Source organism: Pelophylax lessonae (genome assembly GCF_965119305.1).
Source record: "Pelophylax lessonae genome assembly, chromosome: 4".
Taxonomy (NCBI): Eukaryota; Metazoa; Chordata; class Amphibia; order Anura; family Ranidae; genus Pelophylax; species Pelophylax lessonae.
The window spans coordinates 654473376-654485646 of NC_138771.1; the positions used below are offsets into that span (position 1 = coordinate 654473376).

General features: G+C 46.4%; 1 protein-coding gene across 1 annotated transcript; it reads right to left on the reverse strand.

Annotated features, from left to right (window-relative positions):
* Positions 1-4782: 4782 nt before the first annotated feature.
* Positions 4783-6515, reverse strand: LOC309554083 (E3 ubiquitin/ISG15 ligase TRIM25-like). Its single transcript, XM_082255618.1, has one exon. It carries the CDS (start codon positions 6498-6500, stop codon positions 4935-4937), a length of 1566 nt encoding a protein of 521 aa, XP_082111744.1. The 5' UTR covers positions 6501-6515; the 3' UTR covers positions 4783-4934.
* Between the last annotated feature and the right edge of the window lie 5756 nt (positions 6516-12271).

Genomic DNA, 12271 nt, shown 5'->3' on the forward strand with positions numbered 1-12271 from the left:
ATTCACTGTTTGCAGCACAATTTTTTAAGAATTTTGGCTTCACATTTAGGCCTCATGCTCACGGGACGTTTTTACAGTGGCTTTTTTTTGAGTCAGACGTTTTTTTCTGCAGCCAATAAACTCCCCAGCATGTTCTCCTATGTGTCCCCGGCATGTTCTCCTATGTCTCCCCGGCATGTTCTCCTATGTCTCCCCGGCATGTTCTCCTATGTGTCCCCGGCATGTTCTCCTATGTGTCCCCGGCATGTTCTCCTATGTCTCCCCGGCATGTTCTCCTATGTCTCCCCGGCATGTTCTCCTATGTGTCCCCAGCATGTTCTCCTATGTGTCCCCAGCATGTTCTCCTATGCATCCCCAGCATGTTCTCCTATGTCTCCCCGGCATATTCTCCTATGTGTCCCCAGCATGTTCTCCTATGTCTCCCCCCGACATGTATTCCTATGTCTCCCCAGCATGTTCTCCTATGTCTCCCCAGCATGTTCTCCTATGTCTCCCCAGCATGTTCTCCTGTGTCTCCCCCCGACATGTATTCCTATGTCTCCCCAGCATGTTCACCTATGTCTCCCCAGCATGTTCTCCTATGTGTCCCCAGCATGTTCTCCTATGTCTCCCCCCGACATGTATTCCTATGTCTCCCCAGCATGTTCTCCTATGTCTCCCCAGCATGTTCTCCTATGTCTCCCCCCGACATGTATTCCTATGTCTCCCCAGCATGTTCTCCTATGTCTCCCCAGCATGTTCACCTATGTCTCCCCAGCATGTTCACCTATGTCTCCCCAGCATGTTCTCCAATGTCTCCCCGGCATATTCTCCTATGTCTCCCTGGCATGACCTCCCATTTTTCCCCAGCATGTTCTCCTATGTCTCACCGGCATGTTTGCCTATGTCTCCCCGGCATGTTCTCCTATGTCTCCCCGGCATGTTCTCCTATGTCTCCCCGGCATGACCTCCCATTTCTCCCCGGCATGTTCTCCTATGTCTCCCCGGCATGTTCTCCTCTCCTATGTCTCCCCGGCATGTTCTCCTATGTCTCCCCGGCATGTTCTCCTATGTCTCCCCGGCATGACCTCCTATGTCTCCCCGGCATGACCTCCTATGTCTCCCCGGCATGTCTCCTATACAGAGGCTGACTGGCAACATTCAGCCCGGGGGGAAAGTACAAACCAGAGGCTCATGGTGTAGCGACTGGGCACCCCCCCCCCCCCACTCTCCCTCTTCCCGTCCTCCTCCTGATCCCCATTCCAGGCTGAAGCCCTGCTCCAGGTACTCTGTACTCACCGGCTAAATCCGGGTTCCCAACCTGGCCAGCAGGGGGTGGTTGGGGAGAGCTGGGACAGCTCGGTTGGGGCTGGCCAGGGGAGGAGAGTTTCCAGTGAGGCATGGAACTGGCCTCTGCTCAGAAACAGTTTACACCATCCATACTGGGGAGGGAGGCCGGTGCTCTGTCCTTGTCTTCAACCCGCACTCATTAGGTCAGTGGTGGGGACTTTTTACCTCTCTCCACCAGGAATTCTTTAGGCATGCCTGTGGCAGAAGCAGTGCATCTTTTTTACAGGACATCAGAGCGGCCCGAGGGGCAATTTCCCCCCTGCCCCCTGGCCCAGTCCTCCCCTGATCCTATATCTCCCCGGCATGTTCTCCTATGTCTCCCCGGCATGTTCTCCTATGTCTCCCCAGCATGTGCTCCTATGTCCCCCCAGCATGTTCTCCTATGTCTCCCCGGCATGTTCTCCTATGTCTCCCCAGCATGTGCTCCTATGTCCCCCCAGCATGTTCTCCTATGTCTCCCCGGCATGTTCTCCTATGTCTCCCCAGCATGTGCTCCTATCTCTCCCCAGCATGACCTCCTATCTCTCCCCAGCATGTTCTCCTATGTCTCCCCAGCATGTTCTCCTATGTCTCCCCAGCATGTTCTCCTATGTCTACCCAGCATGTTCTCCTATGTCTCCCCAGCATGTTCTCATATGTCTCCCCAGCATGTTATCCTATGTCTCCCCAGCATGTTCTCTCATGTCTCCATGCACACACAGGCTGTTATCAGCAGTTTTTGGCAGGGGCATTTTTCTGGCTGAAAAAAAAAAAACGAAAATGAGTGGGTTTTGAGTGGTGTTTTTCAGCTGTAAAAACGCTTTAATGTCAAACGCTGATAAATGCAAAAAAACGCTGCTAACTGGCGTTTTTTTTTGACGTTTTTGATTCCATTGCTTTTTTTTAAGCCTGGGTCCTGTTTGGAGGTGTCATTCATGGAACATAGCCTGGGGTCACACTGATGCATGCTGAACACTGCATGTGATTTGCACCAAAAACACACCGCATTCCTGTGCACATCACATGTCATGTCTGTGCGATGCGATTTGAGCCATGTATTTTGTATGGCTCAAATTGCATCACGTTTGCACAACAATGTTGTAAGACCATTTTTTCTCCACACCTAATCACATTGCATGGGTATGTCAACCCATGCGATGTGATTCTGGCAAGCGCACTGCATTTTGCAATCTGTTTCGGGGTATCGTTCATGGAACATTAAGCCCCGTTGACATTTTGCCAATTTGGCAAGCGATTTGTCATGATGAATCGCATTTGAAATCGGAACCTATTGCCGGCAATGGCACCGGTTCACACTGAGGGCGGGTTAAAAAAAATTAGCTGAACGTGCACGATTTCAAACTCACATGTCAGTGCGACTTCAGGGGCGATTTGACAGACATCTGTATGGGTTCTTGCACAGATGTCTATGGAAATCGCCCTGAAGTCACCAAAAGTAGCACAGAAACGACTTTTGGAAATCGGTGCAAAGTCATGGTTGCACCAATTCAGACAGTGACATTGCCGGCAATAGGCTTTGAATTGGCATGTGATTTGACATGTCAAATCTGCCCAATGTAAACGGGGGCTTAATGTTCCATGAACGACACCCCCAAACAGATTGCAAAATGCAGTGAGCTTGACAGAATCGCATTACATGGGCGTTCACACCCATATGATGGGATTTTGATGCGGGAAAAAAAGGGTCCACATTTGCACCAAAATGTTGTAGGACCCTTTTTTCCCGCACCTAAATCTTATCGCATGGGTGTGAAAATCCAGCCATGCAATTCTGGCAAGTCAGAGTTACTAAAATATCAGAGAGGTGATTTTTAGCTAAAAACGCCAAAAAACGCTGAAAAACGCTTAACAACTCACTACAAAGCTACTGGCGTTTTTATAACATCCAGTGTGCATGAGGCCTTACTGTGCCAATAAGAACTTTTCATTCTTTTTATCATTTTTTGGACATTTTTCACTTTTGAGCCATTCCAAATTTGTTTTATATATTCTCACTATTGCTTCAGTTCCTCTAATTTCCCTTATTAGGTTCATCATCATTAGTGGATGTTATTCACGTTTAGCGCCGCACATTTTGTTTATATTGTTTAATATTTGCACTAGTTCAAGTGTTGTGCTGGCTGCTGATTGGTTTGGACATCACGCGCGGTAATTACTTTTTATTCTTATCCCATCACAATGACTGCACTGCATTCTCTGTAATGATGGATCATCTCCACCCTCTGTGTCTGATCATGGCTGCACATAGCGCCACCATCAGGAGGAGGGGCAGAACATAGGGGGAAGGGCGGGGAAAGGGACATTCCTGATATAACATGGTAACTTACTGTTTGGGGAGACTTCCCTTCACTTCCTCTCCAATAGCTGCAACAGGAAGTGACGGGAAATCCCTCCAATCCCTGGTTGTCACCAAAACTAGTGTCCATTACCAGTTTTGGCAAACCAGCAAATCCATTGGAGGATTTCCCCTCTATTTCAGTTCTCGTATTAACTCAGAATTGGGGATTTTCTTTCACTTTGGGTGATAAGATTCACCAGGACAAATAGAGAGGGGGGCTCTCTCTAAATTGGATAGAGACAGCAATAAAAATTTGACAGGGGCTCCAATCCCTCTCCTCTCTATCCAAAACTCAAAACTATAAAATGATGTGCCTTTAGTTATATGATAGATAGATAGATAGATAGATAGATAGATAGATAGATAGATAGATAGATAGATAGATAGATAGATAGATAGATAGATAGATAGATAGATAGATAGATAGATAGATAGATAGATAGATGACATCCCCCTCGCTAGAGATGCACCAATGCCGTTTTTTTATCGGTGAGTCTGAGTATTGATACTTTGCTTTGCAATTTGTGTCCATAGAAAATGAATGGGTGCAAATCACACTGCAAAGAATTGCATGTAATATTATACAGGAATGCAGTGCGATTCCTGTCCAAGTTGCATGCGGTTTCCCGCACCGCTCCTGTGTGTACCCAGGCCTTTCATAGTGATTTCAGCTTGGGTTCACACAGGAGCAGTGCAGAAAGCATTATGCGCTTTAGATAGAAATCGCACCGCATTCCTGTTTAAATTGCATGGGATTCTTTGCAGTGCGATTTGCGGCCATTTATTTTGTATGGACACAAATTGCACCACAAATGATCAGTTTCGGTATCGGGAGCATTTTCATGAGTAATAGTGAAAATTATCCGTATCGGTGCATCCCCGCCCCTCACTATAATTATACCGTTATTCCAGCCAATCACAGTGATCTGAGAGGGAGTGATGAAGATGTTTTATATAAATATATTTATCACTGAAAACCCGGCAGGACCATTAACATATAATAGGGGCTCTATCCCTTTAAAACAATCAATTAGTATAAAATAATTGCAATCATCATAGTAGAAATAAAAATTGAAAACAATCACATTAGAACTCAGTGCAAGAAATAAGTGTATATCCCTTTAAGTATGAAGCCATATGAATGAAAGTTCATTAGTGAAGCGGAAACAATTCTTTATCCAAGTAATGTGATGTGCCAAAATCTCTCCACCCCAGTGCTAACCTCATTGTATTCCACCGACCGAGTGCTCAGGCTTCCTTCACTTTCTCATCCCCCACAGATCTTTATATAACCTCTCCATACACCTATCCCAGCATGGAGGGGCTCAGTGAAGGTGGTGGTGAAGGTGTGGAGGGATTGGATCGGGTCACACAGATCATAAAAGGAGATCCGCCCGGCCTCATAATCCAGATCTATCCTGACTCTGTTACTGGAGATATTGGGGGGTAAGCGGATCTCTTTACTGTCATGTCTCACCACATAATGATCACCATTCCTGTGCAATCCCCAGGACTTGTTATTATATCCAATCAGTGACTGCCGTCCTCTCCTGTCTATACTGGGGTAACACATCCCGACTTCCCACCCATCTGATCCCCCGAGATCCACTTCCCAGTAATGTCTCCCTGAGGAGAAACTCAGACTGCTCATCACCTGAACACAATCCTGAAATCTCTCTGGTGTTTCTGGATTATTCTGCTTTCTATCTGAGCAGGATACAGTTTTCCTATCATCTGATATATGTAGATAATTATTAGCTGTGTTTACATCCAGTAATATGTCTGCAGCTCCCTGTATATAGGAGTATACATTTACCTCTGTTATTCTATCAGATAATGTGTGTAATGTGTGTGATATCCCAGCCACATCCAGACCCCCTCCATCATGGAGGAGCTTCTCATGTCTCTCTCTGTCCTCATTATCTCCATCCTCAGTATCACACAAGTCACCTGTGTCTGATTCCTGTAAGACAGTCAGTGGATCCGTCATGTTACACAGCTCCTCAATGTGACGCATCTTCCTGGACAGCTCCTCCTTCTTTATTTCCAGATCCCGGATGGAGATGGAGATCCGCTCTGCCCGCCCGGAGATCTCCCTCAGGATTCTCTTCTCCAGGTCTTCCAGACGTCTCCTGAGATCTCTAAACAGGGCAGTGACTCTCTCGGTGTCACCAGCTGCTTTTTCTTCTACTTTCCTCCTGTGTTCCTGCAGACTCTGGACTCTTTCCTCCGTCTCCTCTCTCTTTGTCAGAAGTTTCTGCAGAACGTTCCTCAGTGTCTCCTTCTTCTTCTCAGAAGCCTCATCCAGTATCTCCACCTGGTGTCCCCGATGTTCTCCAGCCAAAGTGCAGGACATACAGATACAGGTATTATCCTCAGTGCAGTAATACTCCAGGATCTTCTTATGGACGGAGCATTTCCTGCTCTCCATGGACAAGGTGGGGTCACATAAGACGTGTTCTGGGGACTTTTTGTGGACTCTCAGGTGTTTATCACACAGAGAAACCTCACAGTGTAGACAGGATCTAACAGCAGGTACAGGAGAGTCCACACAGTGAGTACAGAAGACCCCGGACTCCTCCTGATCAGGTTGAGCAGACAGGAAATTCTCCACTATGTTACGCAGTGTTATGTTCCTGTGCAGTGCAGGCCGATCCAGAAACTTCTCTCTGCATTCAGGACAGGAATATCCTCCAGACCCCCCCTGTGTATCCAGCACACCATCAATACAGACCTGGCAGAAGTTGTGTCCACATCTCAGCATTACAGGATCTGTATAAATGTTCAGACAGACGGAACATTCCAGCTCCGCTCTCAGGTCAGCAGACGCCATCGCTGACAGCAGAAGAGAGAAATGAAAGTAAAATTCTCTGACTCCGGGGAAGAATGCAGTTGGGAGGGGTGACCTCCTCCTACACAGGGTGAGGCTGGGCTGTGACTTCTACTTTATTCATAGGATTCGTTATATGGAGGGACACCAATATTGGAGGAATCTCATCCATAACAATGTGCGTGTCTCAGGGAAATAGAGGTCTCTTTGGTGAAAATTAGGGCCGGTGTTCTCCCCATACAAGTGAATAGGAATGCAAAAACCGATTAAAACTGTCACAGATTAACCTCTTGCCGACCGCCTGCCGTAGTTTTACTGTGGCAGGTTGGCTCTATTACACAAAATGACGTTCCTGTACGTTGTTTCATGTAATAGACAGTGGGGGTGCGCGTGATGGCCAGAGGGGGAGCCAATCAGCGGGTCAGGTGGACGGGATGTTCGCCGACCACCTGTGATCGCTCTCCATAGAGACAGAATGCCGGTCTGCTGATGTAAACACCGTTCTGTCACAGATGAACACAGGGATCACACAGGGATCTTGTGTTCCTGTTATTTAGGAACACGGATCTCTGTGTTTATCTATTGAGTCCATCCCCCACACAGTTAGAAAGCACCTTCTAGGCCTAGGGACACACTTAACCCTTTGATCGCCCCTGGTGTTAACCCCTTCCCTGTCAGTGATATAAGTACAGTAATAGTGCATATGTTTAGCACTGATTACTGCAGTAATGTCACTGGTCCCCCCAAAAATCCCAGTTAGAGGTACGATCTTTCTGCTGCAATGTCGCAGTCCCGCAAAAAAATTGTTGCCATTACTAGTAAAAAAATAAATAAATAAAAAAGACATAAATCTTTTCCCTAGTTTGTAGACGCGATAACTTATGCGCAAACCAATCAATATACACTTATTGGGATTTTCTTAACCAAAAATATGTAGCAGAATACATATTGGCCTAAACGGATGAAAACATGAGAGGCAGGGGGTTGCACAGGCTGGGATTGCATTGGCAACTGTTATCTTGGATAAAGTATTAATATTGGATTAAGTATTACACTTCTGCTCAGCACTTTCTAAAAAGCTCTTTATTCCTCCACAGGTAATCATATGCTGCTTTCTTATACTGCTTTCAAAATCTTTTACCTCTGTCCATTGAACACTGATGTTTGTTTTGCTTTCTCTTGTTTCTACTCAAATTATGAGCTCTCCTTATCTTTATTACTCTGCCATTCTGCCCTCTTGCTATTCCTTGTAGTCTGTTTTTGGTGTGAGAAGTTTATTCTGTCAGCCATGTGTCCCTCCTATGCAATCCTAATTGATTAATTGGCAATACCTCCACCCAACTCAGTATAAATGTAAGCCCTTTCTAGGGGATGCACAGGCAGGGATTGCATTGGCAACTGTCATCTTGGATAAAGTATTAATATTGGATTAATTATTACACTTCTGCTCAGCACTTCAGCGAATGCACAAAGCATACAACTGCAAGCCAACAGACAGACTACAGGTGATCTGAGACTCTATACTGCTTTTCCATCTCACATTCAGTTTACATCTCAATCTCACCACCCTGTATTATGCAATCCCTAATTCTCCTTCTCATGTTTGCATCCTCTCTCCTAAAACTTTCTCTCCTTCACCCCTCATCTCCGCCCCACAGCTTGTATATATCACCCTCACTCCTATCTTCACCTTTATACTGCACTCATCAACTCCTGCTGATTCTGAACCCACACACCAATAATATCTACAGGACACTGAGATGTGTCCCCCCTCATAAATCATACTCCCATATCACCTCCCTCACCCTTTTGCTTCTCCTAACCTCTGGAGATATTTCCCCAAATCCTGGACCCCCATCATTTACCTTTGGCAGACATACCCATCACCCCCTATCCTCTGACACCAGCCGAAATCCACACAATCTGGTTTCTATTCCTCTTCTGCCTCAAGCCAACCTCCCCTTCTCCTGCGCCCTCTGGAATGCCCGCTCTGTTTGCAACAAACTCACCTGTGTCCATGACCTATTTATCACAAACTCCTTCAACCTGCTTGCAATTACTGAGACCTGGCTTCAAGACTCTGACTCTCCTTCTCCTGCTGCCCTCTCCCATGGTGGCCTCCTGTGGACTCACTCTCCCAGGCCTAGTGGACGGAAAGGAGGTGGGGTTGGAATTCTGCTTTCCCCTCAAAGCACCTTTCAGGTTCTTCATCCACCGCCTTCTCTGTCTCTCTCCTCATTTGAAGCTCACTGTATTCGTCTATTTTCTCCAGTTTCGTTGAGAATTGCTGTGATCTATCGGCCTCCTGGACCGGTATCAGGCTTCCTTGATGACTTCTCTGCCTGGCTACCCTACTTTCTCTCTTCTGAAATTCCCACAATCATTCTTGGAGACTTCAACATCCCTGTTAATCTTAACACTCCTGCTACTTCTAAACTTTTGAGCTTAACCTCCTCTTTTGACCTAAAACAATGGACACATGCTTCTACTCACTCTAATGGCAACAGCCTTGACCTCATGTTCTCCTACCTATGCACCCCTCACAACCTCTCCAATATTCCATTCCCTCTCTCTGATCACCACCTCATTAGTTTCAGTCTCTCCTTGTCCTCCTCCTTACCTTCCAACTACCGAACAATTACCCGTAGAAACCTTCGCCATCTGAACCCTTCACTTCTTTTTTCTGCTACAGATGGTCTCTTCAACACAATCTCATCCCTCTCCTGCCCCAACATGGCCACTTCTGTCTACAACAGTTCACTGTCATCTACCCTGGATGCTTTGGCCCCCCTCACTACACACAGAATCAGGCCCCGACCGCTTCAACCCTGGCAGACAGACAATACCAGAAGCCTCAAAAAACGTAGTCGTGCTCTTGAGCGTCTGTGGCGTAAGACTAAGTCACAGCAAGATTTCAGTCAATATAAATCTGCCCTCCAAAAATACAGTTCCTGCCTACACACTGCCAAACAGACCTACTTTATCACTCTCATTAACACCCTCTCACACAGTCCCCGTCAACTCTTTTCTACCTTCAACGCTCTACTTCGTCCTCCATTGCCTCCACCCACTAACTTACTCACTGCCCAAGAGATTGCCAATCACTTCAAAAATAAGATCGATACAATTAGTGAAGAGATTTTTACACTAAAGATATCTCCCTCACCTTACACACCTTGTCCTCCTACACAATCAATACTTCCTTTGTTTAACCCAACTACTGTAGAGGAAGTTACTAAAATTTTTTCTAATGCCCACCTAACTTCCTGCCCCCTGGACCCTGTTCCTTCTCAAATACTACGGTCACCCTCTGACTCTATCCTACACTCTTTAACTCATATCTTCAACCTCTCCCTCTCCACTGGGATCTTCCCCAGCTCTCTAAAACATGCGCTAGTAACTCCCATACCAAAGAAAGCCTCGCTAGACCCCTCCAATCTTAATAACTTAAGACCCATCTCCTTACTCCCTTTTGCTTCCAAGCTCCTTGAACGTTTAGTCTACAACCGCCTGAGCAAGCACCTCATTGAGAATAACCTCCTTGATCCCCTTCAGTCTGGATTTCGCCGGCAACACTCCACAGAAACTTCTCTCCTAAAACTTACAAATGACTTACTAACAGCAAAAACCAATGGTCACTACTCGATACTCTTACTCTTGGACCTCTCGGCTGCCTTTGATACTGTTGACCACCCCCTCCTTCTCAAAAAACTCAGTTTGCTCGGTCTCCGTGACTGTGCTCTCCACTGGTTCGAATCTTACCTATCTCACCGCACCTTCAGTGTCACTTACAATTCCACTTACTCCTCTGCAACTCCTCTTACTGTTGGGGTCCCCCAAGGTTCTGTCCTTGGACCACTACTATTCTCAATCTATACCTCCTCCCTGGGTCAGCTAATAGCCTCCCATGGCTTCCACTACCATTTCTATGCTGATGACACCCAAATCTACCTCTCTACCCCTCAGCTCACCCCATCAGTCTCCTCCCGCATCACTGATCTACTAACAGACATATCAGCCTGGATGTCTCACCACTTCCTCAAACTGAATCTATCTAAAACCGAGCTCATAATATTTCCTCCTCTACGTGCCTCTTCCCCAGAATTCTCTGTCAAGATCAATGGAATAACTATTAGTCCTTCCACACATGCCAGGGTGCTAGGGGTAACCCTGGACTCTGCACTGTCCTTTCAGGCTCACATCCAATCCCTGTCCAAATCATGCCGCCTTAACCTCCACAACATCGCTAGAATACGGCCCTTCTTAACCAATGACACCACCAAGCTCTTAATTCACGCCCTGGTTATCTCTCGCCTCGACTATTGCAACTCCCTCCTCATTGGATTACCCTTACATAGATTATCCCCCCTTCAATCCATAATGAATGCAGCTGCAAGACTTATCCACCTTACCAACCGTTCAGTGTCCTCCAACCCTCTCTGCCAATCCCTTCATTGGCTTCCACTCACCCAACGAATAAAATTCAAAGTGCTAACAACAGTTTACAAAGCCATCCACAACTCTGCCCCCAGCTACATCACTAACCTGATCTCAAAATATCAACCAAGCCGCTCTCTTCGGTCCTCCCAAGACCTCCTGCTCTCTAGCTCCCTTGTCACCTCTTCCCATGCTCGCCTCCAGGATTTCTCCAGAGCTTCTCCCATTCTTTGGAACTCTCTACCCCAATCTGTCCGACTGTCCCCTAATCTATCCATCTTTAGACGATCCCTGAAAACCCTTCTCTTTAAAGAAGCCTACCCGGCCACTAACTAATAACACTGTTTCTCTTGCTCCATCAGCGCATCCCCCACAGCTATTGCCTTTTGTATCAATTGACCCTCCCTTTTAGATTGTAAGCTCTAACGAGCAGGGCCCTCTGATTCCTTTTGTTCCAAATTGTAGTGTAACTGTAATGTCTGCCCTCATTTTGTTAAGCGCTGCGCAAACTGTTGGCGCTATATAAATCCTGTATAATAATAATAATAATAATAATTTTTTTAATTTTTTTTCATTGGATGTTTTATAGCAGAAGGTAAAAAAGATTTTTTTTTTTTTTCAGAATTGTCGCTCTTTTTTAGAATATAGTGCAAAATATGAAAGCCACAGAGGGGATAAAATACCACCAAAAGAAAGCTCTATTTGTGGGGAAAAAAAGGACATCAATTTTATTTGGGTACAGCGTCGCACGACCGCGCAATTGTCAGTTAAAATAACGCAGTGCCGAATCGCAAGAAATGGCCTGGTCATTAACCACTTCTGGACCGAAAGATTTTCAACCCTTAACCACTTGACGACCGCCCGCCGCAGTTTTACTGCGGCAGACAGCCGCTCACAGGCAAAGCGAGGTAGTACTAAGTCGCTTGCTCCCACCGCTCTGGAGCGCGCTCCCCGCGCGCCTCCAGCCCCGCTCCCGCTCGCCCCCGAACCCGCTGATGGTCTGGTTGGGTTCAGAACCGATCAGTCATCAGGTCCAGGTCAATGATTTTTGGCCTGGACCTGTTGATCGGTCCTGCCCAATCAGATACTGACTGTGCCTGTGTAATGTAAACACAGGCACAGAAAAGACCCGCTCTCTCCTCCCCAAATCCTTTTTGGATTCATCGAGAGGAGAGAGAGCATCAAAACTGTGAGTACTGCACCAGCACACCCGCACACACACCTAGCTAGGCACATTTAACCCCGATCACCCCCTCAGTTAACCCCTACACCCCCTGTCACAACACACACTGTATACAGTATATAGCATTTTCCTATATACCTGTATTAGTGTGACT